The sequence below is a fragment of the Lepus europaeus genome, chromosome 1 (assembly GCF_033115175.1).
Source record: "Lepus europaeus isolate LE1 chromosome 1, mLepTim1.pri, whole genome shotgun sequence".
NCBI lineage: Eukaryota > Metazoa > Chordata > Mammalia > Lagomorpha > Leporidae > Lepus > Lepus europaeus.
The window spans coordinates 43,231,352-43,251,463 of record NC_084827.1 but is presented as its reverse complement, the minus strand read 5'-3'; the positions used below and the strand labels follow the sequence as shown (position 1 = coordinate 43,251,463).

General features: G+C 42.6%; 2 protein-coding genes across 2 annotated transcripts in view; one reads left to right on the top strand and one right to left on the bottom strand.

The window, feature by feature from the left end:
* FAM185A (family with sequence similarity 185 member A) overlaps positions 1-406 on the bottom strand; it is a 69,859-nt gene extending 69,453 nt beyond the window's left edge. Inside the window, exon 1 of the mRNA XM_062195510.1 lies at positions 402-406. Coding sequence (XP_062051494.1) covers positions 402-406 — 5 coding nt within the window. The remainder of the gene's footprint in view (positions 1-401) is intronic.
* CCDC146 (coiled-coil domain containing 146) overlaps positions 1-20,112 on the top strand; it is a 182,900-nt gene that overhangs the window by 302 nt on the left and 162,486 nt on the right. The gene's annotated exons all lie outside the window — the stretch shown is intronic.

Here is a 20,112-nt window from a genome sequence, read left to right as displayed (position 1 = left end):
ACTAATGGGAACTTGGCGCACGGTCTACAAAACTGCAGTGTAGAGTAGTACTTTGTTTTTGTTTGAAGGATAGCAGTGATTCCAGGTTACCAAGAAAAATCTGACACAGCAGAACCCTGGGAGCAGCACGGATCTGGTTGACTGCAAGTGGTCCTCAATCTTAGGGCGAAAATGTGATTTAAAAAAAAAAAAGAATCCACATGGTGCAGTCTGGGGCTCTGGGGCTCGGATTGTGTCCCTGGCTCTACCCCTGGTTTATCTATGTCTCCCGGGCCCGCTGTTCAGTTTTCAAATTTGAAAATTCTTATATTTTATTATCCTATGGGCAATAAAAATAATGAAAAAGCAACGAACTTAATTTCCTCCTTTTCTGCCTGGTCTATCTCCTTCTGTGCCCCTACCTCATCCTACAACTTATTCTCCAAATTCTTTGGCCAAGACAACAGCCAACAGTGGCGTTTGATAAAATCCAAGTGCTGAAACCGAAGGCTTTAAAAGGTTAATCCCTTGGCCAGGTGCACAGCCCAGAATTCCAGTGAGCTGCAGCGATAGACAGTGTACTAAAGTCCCCAAATTCCATGTCGTAGCTTCATTGCTAGCCATTACTGTTTTAAAATTTTCTCGAGTTATCTTTGCCTCTTTTATGTTCTGTTAGTCCTCCCCAGTCAAAGCCACAGCCTCCTTCTCCTCCTCCTCCTTTTGGTGAAGCCTCGTGATAGGTACAATCTTTTAGGTTCAGCTAGGGCCCACTAATGAATACTGATTCTGTCTCTGGCTCTGTGTTTCATGTGATCATAATTGTTCAGACTAATCTTTCAAGCTATCTGTGCCATAGGATTGATAGGTATATTTAGATTAAATATAAAACCCTTAATATTTCGGCTTATGTGGTAATTTTTCTTTTTCCAAGACAAACTAAGTTAAGAAATTGGCAACCAAACCATCATTGTCATCAGGTATAATCATTATTTACTATTTTCAAGTATATAGAGCTAAATAAAACAGGAATGGAAATGGAGAGGATGATTGACATTAAGATTGATATGAGATCACTAAAAAGTGATTAACACTTACGGAAAGTCAAATGAGTATCAAATCTGTCCACCTGCCCGTGGTGACTAATGGACAGTGTGCCTTCTGTGTGTCTGACGCAGTTTTCAGAACCTGTTCCTGTGCCTCCTCTCACTTTCTGCTGAGCAGGCCCATTGTTCTCCTTACGTAACAGGTGAGGAAACAGATTTGAAGCATTAAGATTAGGCGATAGAAGAGTAGACTCTTTTCTGACTCTACCAAAAAGTCTCTCTCTCTTCTTTTTTTAAAGTAAGATTTTATTCATTTATTTGAGAGGTACAGTTACAGAGAGAGGGAGAGGCAGACAAAAAGGTCTTTCATCCACTGATTCACTCCCCAAATGGCTGTAACAGCCAGAGCTGGGCTAATCCGAAGCCAGGAGCCCGGAGCTTCTTCCAGGTCTCCCACGTGGGTGCAGGAGCCCAAGGACTTGGACCATTTTCCACTGTTCTCCCAGGCCATAGCAGAGAGCTGGATCAGAGGTGGAGCAGCCGTGTGGGATCCCAGCACTGCAGGTGGAGGCTTAGCCTACTACTCCACAGCACCTGCCCCCAAAAAATCCTTCTACAAATATTTTCCTGATACCTTTGAAGAAAAAAAATCACCTCCTGGAGATTCAAATGTAACATTTCTTCCTTATCTTTATAAATATCTATAGATATTTTTACCTATTCAGGTAAAAGAGTGATTTCTGTAGTCAAAAAACTACAGAAATTGTGTTAGTACAATTCAGCAATAGGCATGAAAAGCTTTGAAAATGTGTGATCCAGAGTCCAGCAACTGTACTTCTTGGGATGTAAGTACAAAATCAGGGATCTTTGTTGAATTTCATGTTACTTATTTTCTTAAATATTTTTATTTATTTATTTGAGAGGCAGAGTTACATAGAGAGAGAGAGAGGTCTTCCATCCGCTGGCTCACTCCACAAATGGCCACAATGACCAGAGCTGGGCCAATCCAAAGCCAGGACCCTGGAGCTTCTTCTGGGTCTCCCATGCGGGTTCAGGGACCTAAGGACTTGGACCATCTTCTACTGTTTTCCCAGGCCATAGCAGAGAGCTGGATCAGGAGTGGAGCAGCCAGGACATGAACCAGCCCCCATATGTGATGCTGGCAATGCACCAGACCTTATAGGGCTATTTTAATAGTCAATAAGCATAGCTGGCGCTGTGGCTCACTTGGCTAATCCTCTGCCTGCGGTGATGGCACCCCAGGTTCTAGCCCCAGTTGGGGCACTGGGTACTAGTCCTGGTTGCTCCTCTTCCAGTCCAGCTCTCTGCTGTGGCCCAAGAGGGCAGTGGAGGATGGCCCAAGTGCTTGGGTCCCTGCACCTACATGGGAGACCAGGAATAAGCACCTGGCTCCTGGTTTCGGATTGGCACAGCGCCGGCCGTAGTGGCCATTAGAGGAGTGAACCAACGGAAGGAAGACCTCTCTCTCTGTGGCTGGGAGGTGCATGTTCAGCTCACATCCAGGGCCGTGGTTGGTCCACAGTGCTCAGGGGCCCTCCTCTGATTGGTTAGGGACATTATGTTCTTTTGGCAATTTTGATAGTGGTAAAGTGGGCTCCTGTCAATCAGACTGGGGCTTAGAGATTGAGGCTCCTCCTGGAAAAACCCCGAAGGCGAGGCCTAACATCAGGCCGTTCTGTGCAGGAGCAATAAGTGGCCTCATGAGTCTTGTGAGCAGGGACCCTGTAGGGCTGATGGCACAGCTTCCTCAATTCAGTGAATTAAACTTAGTGAGAGGGTGATTTGGGAAAGAAACTGAGCTAAGGGAGGGAGATGGAGAAGCCATGGGTTATTAGGGTCTGATAGTGTCTAGCATCTACATCATTGGCCCTGTAGAGGGGCTCAATTTCAAACATATATTAGTAATAATAAAAAGTTGGTCAGTATTTCCTAGCATACATTGTTTCATGAGACTGACTCAAATAATGAACTGGGTGGAAGATTCCAGTATTTTATTTAATAATTTGTGTAATAATGTTCATGGACAGCAGAGGGCGTGAGAGAGTTTTCAGAAGAAAATGGAACTGAAACAAAGGCGTCGTTAATTCACCTTAAGTGAGGAAAGCTGTAGAATTTGTTAACTTCGTAAAGAGAAATGTGTCTTGTGACACCTATTCTTATGATCTATTAATAAAGGCAGTAACCTAAACTAGTAACTAACAGTGCTATGGAGTATTCAGTGAATACGTAGGGAGTCCCATTTGAAGTCTGTATGTCAATCTTCAGAGACCATTTAACTTCCCTCCTCCTGGTCTGTATGGCTTGTATTTCTGCTTTAGTGTTGTTGCACTAGCCCAACACCTGCACTGTGTACAGCGTGGAGCGGTGACAGCACGATCCTTGTAAAGCGTTTGGTATTTTACTTTAAAGTTAGTTGCCTGTTTCACAGGTGCCTTTTATTATTAGGGTCACTTCTAGTTGCAGCTTTTTATCATGACTAAATGTTGCATTTTGTCCATTGCTTTTTTCTGTTATCTATTGAGATGATCGTAGAACTTTTCTTTAATTTATTAGCATGGTGTATTACAATGATTGATTTTCAAATGTTAAACCACCTTTCATTGCCTTACATTATAATTATATTATATATATTATATATATCCCTTTTATTAACTTTTCTATTTATTGATAGATTCAATTTGCTAATGTTTGGTGAAGATTTTTCATTTTACGTTCATGAGAGATATTATGCTAAAGTTTTCTTTTATGCCTTTTTCTGATTTTTTGGTATCAGGGTAAAATTAGGGGGCAGTGTTTATCTTCTGGAAGGCTTGTAGAGAACTGGTGTTGTGGTCTGGTTTTATTTATCCTCCTCAAACGTTAATGTGCTTTATCTGAAGTCTTCAGTCTGTAAATCTGCCCCTCCTCCCCGTTCTTTCCGTTCTGCTTCTGGAGCTCCTACTCACACACATGTATAAATTTCTAATTCTATCATCGATGGCTCAACTGCGTTTGCCTGATTTACACCTTCTGAATCATTTCCTCAAGTCTGCGTTCTAATTCCCTCATTCTGTACTTGTCTTTGCTAATCAAGTGTTTAGCATGTGCATTGCGTTGTCAAAAAAATATTTATTTATTTGAGAAACATGAGAGGCAGAGAAAGAGACAGATGGACAGAGGTCTCCGATCCACTGGTTCGGTCCCCAAATACCTGCCATGCCCAGGATAACGGCAGGAGGCAGGAACCCAATCCAGGTCTCCCGTGTGGATGGCACGGACTCAACTGCTTGAGCCATTGCTGCTGCCCTCCGAGGTGTGTGTTAGCAGAATCAGGAATCAGAAGCAGAGACAGGATTCTACCCAGGGACTCTGATATGGATGTGGGCGCCCCAAACTGTGCACCAAATGCCTGCCCCTCTGCAAGGACTTTTTCATCCCAATGACTATATATATATATTTTTAATTTACTTGGCTCTTTTACAAATCTGCTTTCTCTGGTTTTAAACAGCCCTTTTTATATATTGTGGCTTCTGTACCTTCTCTTGCTTCTTGATTTATTTTAAACACATTTAGAATTATTATTGTATGCTCTGTTGGAGAATTGCTGTTTCTGTTTTATTACATAAACAAACTCCCTTTTGCGGTGGTTTATTTCCTGTCTTGGCTTGTGAGTTTTTGTTCAAAGCTTATCTTCAGTGGGAGTTCCCTTTTGTGAAAACCCTGCAAGTTCTGGATTGTGATAGTGTCCTTCCAGAACAATTTTGCATTTACTTGGGTTACAGCCCTGCCAATTTCAGTGGTCATGGGCTGATTTTTAAAATTTTTTCCTAGTAGACCAACTGTTAAATTTTTGCTTGTTTTCTTTTGTTTTTGCTGTGTGTTTGCACAAAGTAGTTCATTTATTCAAAAGGACGAATATACAGTGTGAATATGGCATAAAAGATAATAGGGAAAAGAGCATCTTGCAGCTCAACACATAGTTGAAGGAGTGAGACATGCCCAGTGGCTTTGCTTTTCCTTTTTTCCTCCTCTGTCTCTGGCTTTCACCCAAGAGTGGGCAGAAATGAGCAATGCGTAGGAAAAAAAAGGCTCTTATAACACAGAGGGTACAGGGAAATCCCTGATTTTTTTTTCTTGCCTTTTTGCTCTGCTGGCCCTGCCCCAAGGGCGGTTCCAAACATAATTCTGCACTGCCACCACCAGGCTGTGAGACTGTAAGCATGAAAGAAGGCTCTGTCTTCTCACAGAGGAACTGGGAAGCCCCAGTTACATGCAACTGAGTAACAGCATCAGGCAAAACTCTAAGAGAATTGTCTTCCAGGCTATAGCACAGGAAGCCCATGAAAGCTGGACAGTGTGGGAGAGTCCCTGTGTGTGAGAGCTAGGCAAGGTGATCCCAAATGCTAGGTTTGAATCTACACAAGTATAACAAGGTCAGCCCCATCCCTGCATAAACACAGAGCATAACTCAAAGGACAGTTAAGGCTTTGAGAAATGGACTACAATGAAAAGCACCACCAAGATCCCAGGAACAAGTCCTGGATGTTGGCTGTAATGTACAGAACAGACAGTGTAGCAGAGCCTGAAGATTGTCTGCCCAGTGAAGGCGGGACAGAACTTGTGATCTGAGCCCTATCAGACTGACTGCCACTACAGTAAAGCATCAGTGTCTCCAAAAAAAATTTTTTTAATGGAACCCAGAGTTTCCCAGTGTAACTTTGACAATGCCCAGCATACACTCCACAATTACTCAGCACAGGGCAGGTATTTAGTGTCCTAGGTCAGATGCCACTTGAGATGCCTGCATCCCATGTCAAGGTGCCTGGGTTTGAATCCTCGCTCTGGTCCTGCTTCCTACACACCCTGGGAGGAATCAGATGATGGCTCTTGTGGGAAACCATGAATAAACCCCTGGCTCTTAGGCTTGGCCTGATCCAACCCTAACTGTTGCAAGCGAATGGGAAATAAACCAGTGGATGGGAGTTCTCTTTCAAATAAATAAAAAAGTAAATAAAAATTGTTTTCAATTACTCAACATATCCGAACAATTCTCAAAGGAAAAGACAATCAATAGATACCAACCTCAAATTATCTGGCAGAGACTTTATTCACAATTGCCAAAAGCCTTGTCACAATCCGAATGTTTTTTAGCTGTGAATAGAAAAACAGAATAGGATATCTACATCATTGATAAACTACTCCATAATAAAAAAGAAGAGTAACAATTGATGCACACAATAAAATGGAAAAATCGCAGACACATTTTACTAAGTGAGAGAAGTCATATGCAAGAGATTATATAACATGTGATTCCACATACATGATGCTCTGGAAAAGGCAACATAGAAGGTTTGGAGAACATGCCAGTTGCTGCCAGAGATCATGGGTGTGGAGGTAAAGTCTGGCAACAAAAGAGTAGCACAAAAGAATTTATTTTTTGGGGGGGGAGGGGAAAGAATTGTTCTACATCTTAGTTGTAGTCATGGTGACATGGATGCAAGCATTTGATAGAATGCACAGAACAGTAAACAAAAAAAGGGATTTTTACTCTATGTAAATTTAAAAATGAATTTTAAAAGATTCATAAAAAGGAAACCCCATCTGTGAAGCAGATGGCTTCACAGGTGACTTCTACAATAATACCATAAAAAAAAGCCAATTCTACATAAACTCTTCTAAAAATTACAAAAAGGAGCAAACTCTTCCAAACTCATTTTATGGGGCCAGTGTTAGCTTGATAGCAAAATCTGACAAAGATATTACCAAGAAAGAAAACTGCAAAACAATAGCCCTCATAAACATGGAAGTAAAATCCTTAACACAGAGAGCACATTGAAATCAGCACAATGTGGAAAGGATGATGCATCACAACCAAATGAGGTCTGCCCCTGGAATGCAAGATTGGTTTCATGATCAAAAATCACACAATATAATTCACCACTCACAGACTGAAAAAGAAAAGGGAAAATGTGATCTCGTCAAGATCTTTAAAAAGAATTTGCCAAAATGTAATGCCCCATTACTAATTAAGAAAAAAAAAAAAGAATACTCTCCTCAAACTTGGTAGAGGAGGAAACTTCCTCTACTTAATACATACATCTATGAAAAATATACTCTGAGTATCGTACTTTACTATGTAGCCATTAACTGTATGCTTTCACCAACTCTGTTACCACTTTTATTCAGCATTGTGTTGAAGGTTCCGCACAATGCAATCAGGCAATAAAAATAAATAAAAGGGCTTTGAAAAATAACTAAAAGGAACTTGGAAATTGCAACTCTATCCTAGCAAATGAATAGCTGAGTAGAATAAAAATCAATAATTATGTATGCATATGTATGTACATATATGCTTGTATTTGCTTACATATAAATGAAATGCATAACAGCAATGATGCAACGGGCAGAAGGGAAGAATTACAGTTTTTTATTATAAGGTGAGGGCATATCATGTTATTTGAAAGTAGAGTTGGATAAATTGAAATTGCATATTGTAAAATCTAAGACAAACAATTAAGGAAAAGTTGAAAAAAGGAAGTACAACTGCAATCTACTGAGAAAGGAGAGAAAATGAAATCAAATAAAATGCTCAGTTAAAACCACAGAAGTCAGGAAAAGCATGAGACAAAATAGGATCGGGGAACAAAGGTAATGAATGAAAAATGATAATATGTGGCTATTAATCCAGCTATATCAGTGATCACTTTGAACAACTGTGGTCTACATGGGTCAACTATCAGAGATTATCTGAGTGGATCAAAAAATAAGACCCAACTATATGTTGTCTACAAGAAACCTACTTTAAATGTAAAGATACCTACAAACTAAAAATGCATGGCTGGAGAAAAATATACCATGCTAACAGTGGTCGGAAGAAAGCAGAAGAAAGGAGTAGTTATATCAATTTCAAACACAGGAGACTTCATGCAGGGGAGGTTATCAGGGAGTAAGAATGGTGTTGCGGGACTAGCACCGTGGCATATATGTTAATCTTCTACCTGTGGCGCTGGCATCCGATAGGGGCGTCGGTTCGAGACCCAGCTACCCCTCTTCCAATCCAGCTCTCTGCTGTGGCCTGGGAGGGCAGTAGAGGATGGCCCAGGTGCTTGGGCCCCTGCACCCGCATGAGAGACCAGGAGGAAGCTCCTGGCTCCTGGCTTCGGATCAGTGCAAGCTTCAGCCGTTGCGGCCATCGAGGGAGTGAACCAACAAAAAGGAAGACCCCTCTCTCTGTCTCTACCTCTCACTGTAACTCTACCTCTCAAATAAATAAATAAAAGTCTTTTAAAAATAAAAAAGGAATGGCGTTGCATAATGATAAAGGGGTTGATTCCCTGAGAAGACAATAATTATAAGCATTAATAAATGTATACTGCCAACAACAGAGTGCCAAACCAGGTGAGGCAAAAACCGACAGAATTGCAAGGAGAAGGATGGGCGTTTGGTGCAGTAGCTTAAGTCACCACTCAGCAGGCTGGCATCCCGTGTTGGAATGCCTGGTTGAGTTCCAGCTTCTCCACTTCTGGCTAATGTGTGTCCCAGGAGGCAGCAGATGTTGACTTAAGTACTTGAGTCCCTACCATCCACATAGAAGACCTGGTTTCTGCCTAGCCCAGCCCTGGCTCTTCTAGGCATTTGGGCAGGGATCCAGAAAATGGAAGATCTCTCTCTCTTTCTCTATCTCTCGTCTTGTCTCTCTGCCTTTCAAATACAATGGAAATAATATATTCTTAAAAACAATTGCAAGGAGAAATAGATGAATTCACTATTGTAGCTGGGAACTTCAGTGTCCTTCTATTAGAAATGACTAGATTCAGCAGGCAGAAAATCAGTAAAGACTTAGTTGAGGGGCCAGCGCTGTGGCGCAGCAGGTTAACACCCTGGCCTGAAGCGTTGGCATCCCATATGGACACCGGTTCTAGTCCCAGCTGCTCCTCTTCCAATCCAGCTCTCTGCTATGACCTGGGAAAGCAGTAGAAGATGGCCCAAGTCCTTGGGCCCCTGCACTCACGTGGGAGACCTGGAAGAAGCTCCTGGCTTCAGATTGGTGCAGCTCCAGCCATTGCAGCCAACTGGGGAGTGAACCAGCGGATGGAAGACCTCTCTCTCTCTGCTTCTCCTCTCTCTGTGTAACTCTGTCTTTCAAATAAATAAATAAATCTTTTTTTTTTTTTTTAGAAAAGACTTAGTTGAACTCAACAACACCATGGATCAACTGGATTTAATGGGTGCCTATAGACTATTTAATTCAACAACCACAAATTAAATATTCTCATGCTCAGATGGAATGTTCACCAAGCTAGACCAAATTCTGTGCCATTAAACACAACGATTTTTTAAAAGATTTATTTATTTATTTAAGAGGCAGAGTTAGAGAGAGGGAGAAAGAGAGAGAGGTCTTCCATTTGCTGGTTCACTCTTCAAATGGCAACAATGGTCAAAGCTGGGCCCATCTGAAGCCAGGAGCTTCCTCCGGGTCTCCCACATGGGTACAGGGGCCCAAACACTGAGGCCATTTTCCACTAACTTCTCAGGCCATTAACAGATAGCTAGATCAGAAGAGGAGCAGCTGGAACACAAACCAGCACCCAAATGGGATGCGCGCGCCATAGGTGGAGGCTTATCGTACTATGCCACAGCACTGGGCACAACTTAACAATTTTAAGAGAATAAATCTTGCAATGTTAATTCCCAAACCACAATAGATTTAAACTAGAAATCAAAAACAGAGATAAGAAAATCCCAAAATACATGGACATTAGCAACTCATTTTTCTTTTTTTTTTTTTTTTTTTTTTTTTAGGGAAAGGGTTTATTGGGGGAAAACTGACAGACTGGAGGGAAGGGGTGAAGAAGGAAAATGAGGGAAAAGGAGAGTGTAAGAGAGAGATCCAGAGAGAGAGACAGAGATCAGGAAATGGAGAGAAAGAGAGCCACATGTTCAGGAGCAGGTCCTTTTAAAACTTTGCTGGGGGGCAGGGAAGTAGGAGCAGCGAATCCCAATTGGATGGGGGTGGAGTTGACACCGGTGGTTGGGCCATGTGGCCACCTGGCTTCCAGTAATGGCAGCGGGGGCTAGAGCCTAGGATGGTGTTAGGACTGCTCCATTTTACTAACATTCCCCACTTTTGTTTTTTATAAAGCAGGAGTTCTATGGAATTACATTAGCCCAAAAAGTCCAGGACGGGTAGAGGGACCATGATCTGTCTGTAGAGCTACTTCCTGCTGACATGGGGCGATGAGGTACTCTTCGCTGGCATGGGGCAATGTCTCGAGCCGCTGTCTCCTGGGTAGGGAGCCGAGTATATTCCTGTAGCAGCGTTTGGTTGACCGCCTGGTTGGTGAAGGCCTTGGTTCATTCCATTATCACCTCCTGTAAACACTTGAACAGACACTGTAGTATAAAAAGACAGGGTGAGAATAGCAACCAATGATCCTAAAAGTATCATTAACCAAGTAATGGGAGGATTTCATAGAGGAGAGGAGATGAGGAGGGTCTCTGGACCCTTATGAAGACTGTTTGATGGATGTGGTTTAAAGCTGATCCCAACCAAGACCGGGAGAAAGGCCACTCAACTTTCGCAGGTAGAGGGGTTTGTCTGTAAAGAAATTCTGAATAATCATACAACATTAAGTGAGGAAGAGGACCATCAGTACACACAGGTCAGGAGTAGAGCCATTGATGTTAGCGTAGAGGCTATGATTACAATGAATGAGGCCCTAGATAGGCTAAATAGGGTCTAGAACAAAAGACAGAGTCATTATTGGAGAACCTAAGAGAGCTGCTGTCTAAACCACAACTAAGTTCTCCTATTGAGAGGCAAATAGAAACTGACAGAAGGGACCTAATAATAATCAGGTGGGCTTTAAGGCCTTGTCAGTTAGGAGGCCCAGACTTATCTCTTCACATGGGGTACATCCTAAGGGAGGTGTGAACCTCCTTGGGGAAGGCACCCTGTTGACTTCCATTACCTAGCTGACCTGTGAGGAGAGCTGGCCAGGTAAAGGCAGGTGGCATCTCTAACAAGAAATTTACAGTTCTTCCTGCGATGTCCCTGACCCTACTTGGCTGTCCCCTCAGCAGCAATGGTCATCTTGGAAGCTGGGCCGAGTGAAGGCCTTTTCAGCTTGGAGCCAACAATATCTGTGGCTCTGACCTGGGCATCCTTCGACTCCAGGGCAGTTCCATTTCCGGTGATCCAACTCTTGGCTGGCAGAGCTGCCAGGGCTCTTCATAAGCTGACTTCTGTTGAAGCCCAGGCTTACCACATTGAAAGCCACAGCAGTGGGCTGGCCTGTTGGATCTCCTTGATGGCAAATTACTGTACAGAAAAGCCATTAATAGGCCTGCCACCTATCTTTACATTGCTTCTGATGCCTAGCTTTCTTTTCCTCCTGGTTTTTGTTAAAGCAGACCAGAGGATGCAAGTCAAGGGGGTGCTCAAGTCCCATCTCTAATCTTCGTGGCCTAAATTAGAAGTCTATAGTCACAGGCACGTCCTGATAGTGTTTTTTTCTGCAGTAGACAATGCCTATGAGGAAAGCTATGTCCTCACTTTGAAACTTTCTCTCCCTTTGGTCTGAAAGGGAGCTTTTAGCAATTCATTTCTAAATAACATGTGGGTCAATGAAGAAATCTCAAGAGAAATTTAAAAATACTTTGAACTCAATAAGGAATGAATGTACAATTTATAAAATTTGTGAGATGCAAGGAAAGCAGTGCTTAGAAGAAAATTTACAGCATTGAATTAATATATAAGAAAAAATCTAAAGTTAACTTTCCACCTTCAGAAACTAGATATAAAAGGAAAAAAAAAGGACAGCAAGCTAAATCCGAAGTAAGCTGAAGAAAAGAAACCATTGAGATTGAAAGCAGGAAATCAACAGAAAAGATTAATAAAAGGAAAGGCTGGTTCATTGAAAAGAATGAAAAAGTTTATGAGGCGTTAGCAATTCTAAGAAAAAAAGGCAAAGGGATGTGAATTACTAATATCAGAAATGAAAGAGGAGGCATCACTACAGATTCTATGAACATTAAAAGGATAACAGAGGAATACCATAAGTAATTCTGTATCCCCAAATTTCATAACCTAGATGAAATAGACCAATTATTTGGGAGATACAATCTGCCAAAATTCACACAAGAGCAAAAGCACAATCTGAATAGGCTGATACCTATCTAAGAAATTTAATCAATAATTAATAGCCTTCAAAACAGAAAGCACAAAGCCCAGCTAAAGTCACTGATGAGTTCCCTCATACATTTAAGGATGAAATCCCCCAGTATGCTACAGTTACTTTGATAATCAGATGGAATACTTCCTAATTGTTCTGAGTCGAGCATTATCCTAATAACCAAAACCAAAGACATCGAAAGAAAAGGAAATTACAGGCCAGTGTCTCTTGGGAACATATGAGGAGTCTTCCAAAATTTCATGAAAAATATACATTATGGAAATGTGGATTATGAAAACCAATGGGAGCCTACGTTGTATCATAGCAGGTCAAACCAGCATTCCACCTGGACACCGGTTCGTGTCCTGGCTGTTCCACTTCTGATCCAGCTCCCTGCTAATGCTCCTGAGAAAGCAGTGCAAGATGGCTCAGGTGCTTGAGCCTCTACCATCTACGTGGGAGACCTAGATGGTGTTCCAGGCTCCTGATTTCAGCTTGGCCAAGCCCAGGCCATTGCTGTCATTTAGGGAGTGAACCAACATATGGAAGACCTCTCTCTCTCTCTCTCTCTCTCTCTCTCTCTTCCTGTCTGTCCCTCTTTCTCTGTAACTCTGACTTTGAGCTAAATAAAATAGATCTTTAGAAACATGCATGGACTTTAATTATTTTGTACCAGAATAAACTTTTTTCATTCCATTTCCCACAACTTTTTGGAAGTACCCTTGTACCATTAAAAAGCTACTAGAACTAAACCAAAATATCACAGGATTATAAGGTACAAGGCCAAGAACAAAATCAATTACATAAATTAAGAATTAACAACAGAATTCAGAAATTGAAATTTTAAAAGGAAACCATTTACAATAATATACAAAACAGGTACTACTGCACTGAGGGATAAACTTAAACTAAACTCAAAACCTGTAGCCTCAAAACCTGCTAGAACAAAAATGCCCTGTGGCTTAACCAATAGAAATTTATTTCTCACAGTTTGAGAGGCTGGGTAGCCTGAATGAGTAAGCTCTCTTGTAGCTCTTCTTATTTTTTGTTAAGATTTATTTATTTATTTTGAAAGTCAGAGTTGCACAGGGAGAGGGAGAAAGAGCTTCCATCCACCGGTTCAATCGCCAGATGGCTGCAATGGCCAGCATTGGCCTGGCCAAAGCCAGGAGCCAGGAGCTTCCTCTGGGTCTCCCGTGTGGATGGCAGCGGCCCAAACTCTTGGACCATCTTCTGTTGCTTTTCTCAGGCCATTAACAGGAAGCTAGATCAGAAGTGGAGCAGCCGGGACAGGTTCCCTTCTTCAGATGCCATCACACTGGGGATTAGTGTGTGAATTTTGAACAGACACATTCAATCCATAACACCTGTCCCTTGAAATCTATAAAATGTTGCAGAGAGAAAGTTAATAATATCTAAATATGGGAGAAGACATACAATATTTAAGGACAACTAGATTGAGTGTAAGATGTCAAATCTTTGGGGATGTATTGAGTCCTCACCATCCCAGTCAATTCCAAGCAGGCTTTCTTAAATAGATATTGACCAGCTTCTTCTAAAATCTATATGGAAATGCAAATTATCCAGTATAGAGAAGACAATTTTGAAAATGATTAAGCATGAAGACTTGCCTCAGGGTCTGACCACCCTGGCTCCTTTGAGATGTGCATCCCTTTGGCTTTCAGAGCTAGGACTCCATGAGGGCATCTTCTCAGAATTCTGCATGCCCCTCTGGTTCCCAGTTGTATGGTCCCCAAAGCTTGGTGAAGCAATGTCCTTCCATTACAGTTGCAAAGGCTCTTGGGATGTAGTGCTTGCAACCAGCCTCTCACCCCTCCCCCACCACGCTGGGCCCTCCCTCAGCTCCCTAGGTTCCCTTGGCTCCCTCAGCCTACATGGTCCTCTGTGCTTTGTCACATGAAGGAATGAGTGTGATTGTGGCTGTGACACCTTGCTGCTTTCCCCAAGTCCCAGCAAGGGAAGGAGGCAAGTTAGCCCCTTGAGCATCTTGGCTGTCTCAGTTCCACCATTTTCTTTGCAATGTCTTAGCCAGGGTAGCCAGGATGTCTCAGGCGGCTGCGTCCACTCAATCCCTCACCAAATCCCTTTGTTTCCCAACTCAGAGAGAGGTTTGTTTTTATTTTTCATTTCCTCATCCAATGTAAATGTAGGAAAAATGGTTTGGAAAATATTCTTCTAGCCCTACAATGAATGTAAAAGCCTTTGCCTTTAGAGGAAGGAAATACATTGTGTAAGAGATACTCTCTGAGAGAGGCAGAATGATGTGCGGATCTGCACAGGCTGTGGCAGGCTGAGGACAGGAAGCACTTTTGCAACAGACAGAGGTGGCTGTGAAATCTCTACATGTGGGAGAGAGAACTTTGCCTGCTTCACGTATCCTCTCAGCTGGCTTTTTCCCAGGTCACAGTTGGCATTGATTCTTTTTTTAAATTCATATAAAGAGACCAGATTTCATAGATGCGGTTCTAAGACTATAATGATACTTCCCTCTTTCTTTTCATTTTTGCAACAACACACTTTGAATTGACTGTATAATCACAGGCTTAATGCTCCAGTAAATGAAGAGCTCCACAAGTAAAAAGTAGAGACTACTGATCCATAGGAATATAAACATGACTATAAATAATAATCAAACTCCAAGATGTCAGTTATACTCGTATACATTAAGATTGTTTTTTGGACTCTATATATTAGCTACCACAAATCAGAGAAAATACAATATTTGTCTTTTTGGATCTGGCTTATTTCACTGAGCAAAATGATATCCAGTTGCATCTGTTTTGTTGCAAAAGATGGGCTTTCTTTCGTTTTATGGCTGAGTAGTATTCTGTCATGTATATCTGCCACATTTTCTTTAGCCAGTCATTGGTTGATGGGCATCTGAGTTGATTCCTAGCTTGGCTATTGTGAATTGAGCTGCTATAAACATGGGGTACTGATAACTCTCTTATATGCTGATTTCATAAAGCATTTTTCTTGAGTTGCATTGCTCCCTTTTCTCCCTCTCTAGAACCCAAAAACAGCTCTACAGTAGGGTTTGAAGAGTAGATCTTCCAAGACTCTTGCACTAAAGCCTAGAGGAGTGCCCTAGGACTGGAAAGAACACTGATTGTCTTTCCCAGATCAGACAGTACTAAGGTATTTGGTCTAGCTCCAGGCTGGTATCTGTTTGTTTTTTCCCTGCCAGAATAATTTATGGCACATTATATATGAAAACAAAAGAGCAAGCCAGTGGTAGGAGGGAACTAACATTTATTCAGGGTTGCATGCTGGGCTCTGGCTGAGACTTCACCTGCATTGTCCTGTTTAGTCTTCATAACTCTTTTTTAAAAAATTCTTCATTTTATTTGAAAGACACACATACACACACACACACACAGAGAGAGAGAGAGAGAGACAAAGAGAGAAATCTTCCATCCACTGGTTCACTGCCCAAATGGCCACAATAGCTGGAGCTGGGTCAAGTCAAAACCAGGAATGTGGAACTCCATCCCTCACTCCCATGTGAGTGGCAGGGACCCAACCAGTGGAGCCATTCCCTGCTACCTCCAAAGGTGTGCATTAAGAAGAAGCTGGATTTGGAAGCATGGCTGGGACTAAATCCAGGCATTCCATCTTGGGATGAGATTGCTCCAAGTGGCATCTTAACCTCTGTGCCAAATACAGTACCCAAACAAGTCTTAAATCATGTTACAGTTTGCAAAACATCCACTTAGTGGTTGAACATATCTTGCCCAAGTCACATAGGAAGGGGAGAAATGAGATTCAAGCCTAAACTGATGAACTTGTAGTCATTCCCATTACCCCATTCTATCACCCTGGTAGACTAATTTAAGACCACTAATTCTAGACTTCAGTGAAATACCAGGAGGAGGAAGGGTAAGAAGGGAGGAACCTGGATGCTGCCGATGGGAAGCAGTGGTAGCCTGTGTTGCATGAGAATCTTTGTCAAGAAAACAGACCCATCTGAGTCCACAGTTCCCACTATGCAGGGTATGGGGAAGAGGCGAGGCGGAAATGAAAGAGCAAGTGTGCAAGACAACTGCCTCCTTGGACAAGACAGAGAAGACTATCGTAATGTGCTTTCTGGGGTTTTTAAGAATCCATGCAAGGGGGACAGTGGCATTTCTAAAACTGTGTCCATTTTTTGTAGTATGTGTGAGTGGCCTGCTGTTGTGAAGACTCTAGGTTGCACTCAGCTATATGGACTGTGTTTTATAGACCTCTGGACGACTCTTAGCTTTAGATCACGCCTGCATTCCAAACCTCCCACGGGGGTTGGAACTCTTCATCTCTGCTCACTACTACATGAGGTGGAAACTATGAAGAGAACTGATAGGGTCTTGCAGGCACCCTTGACACTGACTAAGCCTGACCAGACTTGTAGAATGACTGCACATCATTGCAGATGTCAGATCAGTTTCCCGCCACACTGTGCAGGCGTGCAGGCTTCCCTTTGCTTTGCAACCACAGCAACAAGTTCTATAGCCCATTGTCTTGCACAGCTCAGTCCCACACCTCACGGACTGTGCTGCAGGTTTAATTAGTCTTTGATTTACACTGTATTGGCCTGCTCTTTGCTAAAGGAGTCCCAGCCTTACTCTGTCCCAGCCTTACTCTGTTGCAGTGATAGAAGTTCAACTCCATCAGCCTACCTGTCCTGCTACTTGATCCTGCTTTCTGCTACTGGAAACCAAGAGGAAAGGGTTTCCCTGAGATGGGGGATGAGAGAGAGAGAGAGAGAGAGAGAGAGAGAGAGAGAGAGAGAGAGAGTCTTGCATTGTATAATGGAGAAAACAGAGGGATTTGGAGCTGGGGACATGGTCTGAATACTGCCATTTATTGTTGTGTGATCTTGGGCACATCATTTATATTCTCTGACCTTTAATTTCTTCTTCTACAAAATGGAGAGAATTGTATGGCACGTGGCTTTTGGGATTGAGTGACATAACAGGAGGGAAAGCTTTGTTTCAATCACAAAGGGCTATAAGACATTGTTAGTTGGTGTGTAGTGCGGGGGCAGGGCATGCTGACAAAGGCAACCAGGGGGGTGTGTTGGGGACAAACTCATGGCTGTTATCTACAGCTCTGCTTCTCCATCACGATCCATCTGTTACACCAACTCAGAGATACAGAGCTCCTTTTGGCTATGTAGGTTTCTGAGAAGGAAGAAAAAAATATGTAAGAAGAGTTTAAGAAAGGGTGAAGATCTTTTCTTAGGTCTGTGCTTGAGGTGCCGGTGGAGTGGGGGTAAGGGAGGCCAGAGGAAGGTGAGCAAAGGGGCAGACACAGAGCCTGGAGCTGTCTCAGCAGGGAGAGGCACTCATCCTGGAACAGACCCCTCCGCTGCCCACGATCCACGCGGGCAGGCGACGAGCAGTGTCCTCGTGATTGCAGAGGCACGCAATGCAAGAGCTCACTGCCCGACACGTGAGCACTGAAACTGAGATAGGCATTTGCAGCCTCGTCTGAGATTTGCTTTCTTTTGTGTGTACGTGCGTGTGTTTTTAATTAAAGGCGGTCTGGACCACATCGTTACCAAACACTTAAATTATCAGGCAGATTTTATCTGTACTTACTTAACTGCAGTTTACTCTTTTTTTGTGTGCCCCCCAAAAAGCAAGGGTTTGTGGGAAGCGTTTGCAGGATTCTTTTCTGGAGGGGATTTTTTCTTTTCTTTTCTTTTTTTTTTTTTTTGAGGAACAGAAAGAAGCGTTTTGAGCTGTTGAGTCTTTGAATGACAAAGCTTTTTCGTTCTCTTTCTAAAATCACGTTATCTGTATCTTGAAAAAATGTTTCAAGCCTAATTGTGTCTTGATACAGGAATGCATATTGCATACTTGTACACGGAATAGAAGACCTACACTGAATAAGTGCTGTCTGTTGCATTTAGGACTGCCAAGCTGATCGCATCAGATCTCATTCTTGATGTCTATTAAATGGATCTGAGGGAGGCCCCATGTCAGAGTAGCTGCCCAATATCCAGGGCCTGTCGTCTCGTGTCCTATTGTGCTTCCCAGGGTGAGACTACAATGTAGAATGTTGGTGTTCTCTCCCAAAGAGAATATAACCACAAAGATACACACACAGGACTGAGAGGCACCTGGCATACAACTCTGCACCACAATTTTTGTAAGCCTGTTCAGAAAATTCTGGGGTTTTTTTCTTTAACTTCTTTTTAATTTTTATTTATTAGAAAGACAGAGATGCACACACAGAGAGATAGAGAAAGAAACAAGCAGACATCCATCGCCCATTGATTCACTTCTTAAATGCTCCCAACAGCTAGGCTGGGCTAGAGTGAAGCTAAAAATCAGGAGCCAGGAATTCAATCCAGTGTCTCATGTGGGTGTCAAGAATTCAGCCCCTTGGGCCATTGCTTGCTGCTTCCCAGTGTCTATAATAGTGGGTATTTGGAATCAAGAATGGAGCCGAGACTAAAGCCCAGGTACTCTGACATGGAATGGAGGCATCCCAAGAGGCATCTTAACTGCTGTACTAAATGTCTACATCTGTGGGTTTTTAAAATTTTCTTATGCATTTTTCCCATTTATTTATTTTATTCTTATTCATTTGAAAGAGAGAGAGAGAGAGAGAGAGAGAGAGAGAAAGAGAGAGAGAAAGAAATATTTCTTCTGCTGGTTCACTCCCCAAAAGTCTGGTCCAGGCTGAAGCCAAGAGGCAGGAGCTGCTCCTGGTCTCGCAGATAGGTGGCACGGACCCAAGTATTTGGCCATCACCTACTGCCTCCCAGAGTGTACACCAACAGGAAGCTAGAAGTGGAAGCAGAGGGGGAACTTGAATGTATGCACTTTGTTATGAGATCTGTGTGTTCCAAGAAGCATTGTAACTACTATACCAAATGCCTGCTCTTATGGGTTTTAAATACATCAGGAAAGTGAAACAAATGAAAATCTAGAAGTTGCTTAGAGATCTCCCTTTGTCCAAGGGGCTGCGCTCTGAGTTGCTGTAGAAACAGTTCTGCTGCTAAGCTGCTAGCGCAATGGCTGTTAGAGAGAGGGGCCCATATATTTCTGGGCCAGTTAGAAGAGCTAAGTTAGAAAACAATGCTCAGACTGTGTGTGGGGTGCGGTGAGAAGCAGAAGCAGAAGCAGAAGCAGATCTTTTAGCCTTTGTATTACTGCTGTTGCTAACCCGAGTAAAACTTGTGTCTGTTCAGCAGCCGGTGATATTGAAAGACAGCGTGGGTTCCTGGTACATCTTTCTTGAAGCATTGCCATTTCATCATCAAAAAGTCATCACATCGTTTGTGACTCTGGCCCCATTCTCTGTAGCATGTGACACTGTGTTTGTTTTTTGCACACGCTCCTTGTAACTGTCAAAAAAAATTTCCTTAAGAGTCCAGACTGAAAACCAAACAGCAATCACTTCTGCTGTGCTGTAAAGAAGAGGAAGTGGAAGGGTGTCTTAGGAAACAAGGCACACCCCGCAATGGGATTGCTCCATGATTCTTTGAGAAGCTTCCTATTCGGGCTTTAAATCTTAACTACTAGGTGAAGCATGAATCATGAATCACAATGTAGTTAAATGTTTTTCTATGATGGGACTAAACTTTGCATTTAGCTTCCTTCCCCCTTCACTAGATTTTTGTATCTCTGTGGATCTCAAGCATATGTGTCAAAGCTTAGTTAATGTCCCCTGATTTCCATAAAGCCTTGGAAGAACCTATCTGCTCCTCTTTGGACTGCTACAGCACAACACAGCCCTGTCTTGGCTCAGGCTTTCATCGACCTGCAGAACATGCTGTGCCCGTGGCGCCCCCTGGAAATGTGTAGTCCAAGCTTGAATAGCACCTATTTCAGTTGTAACTTGAAAAAATATGTCTGCAGTTATTTGAATGATTTCTGTCTTGCTATCGGTCTGTGAATTCCCTG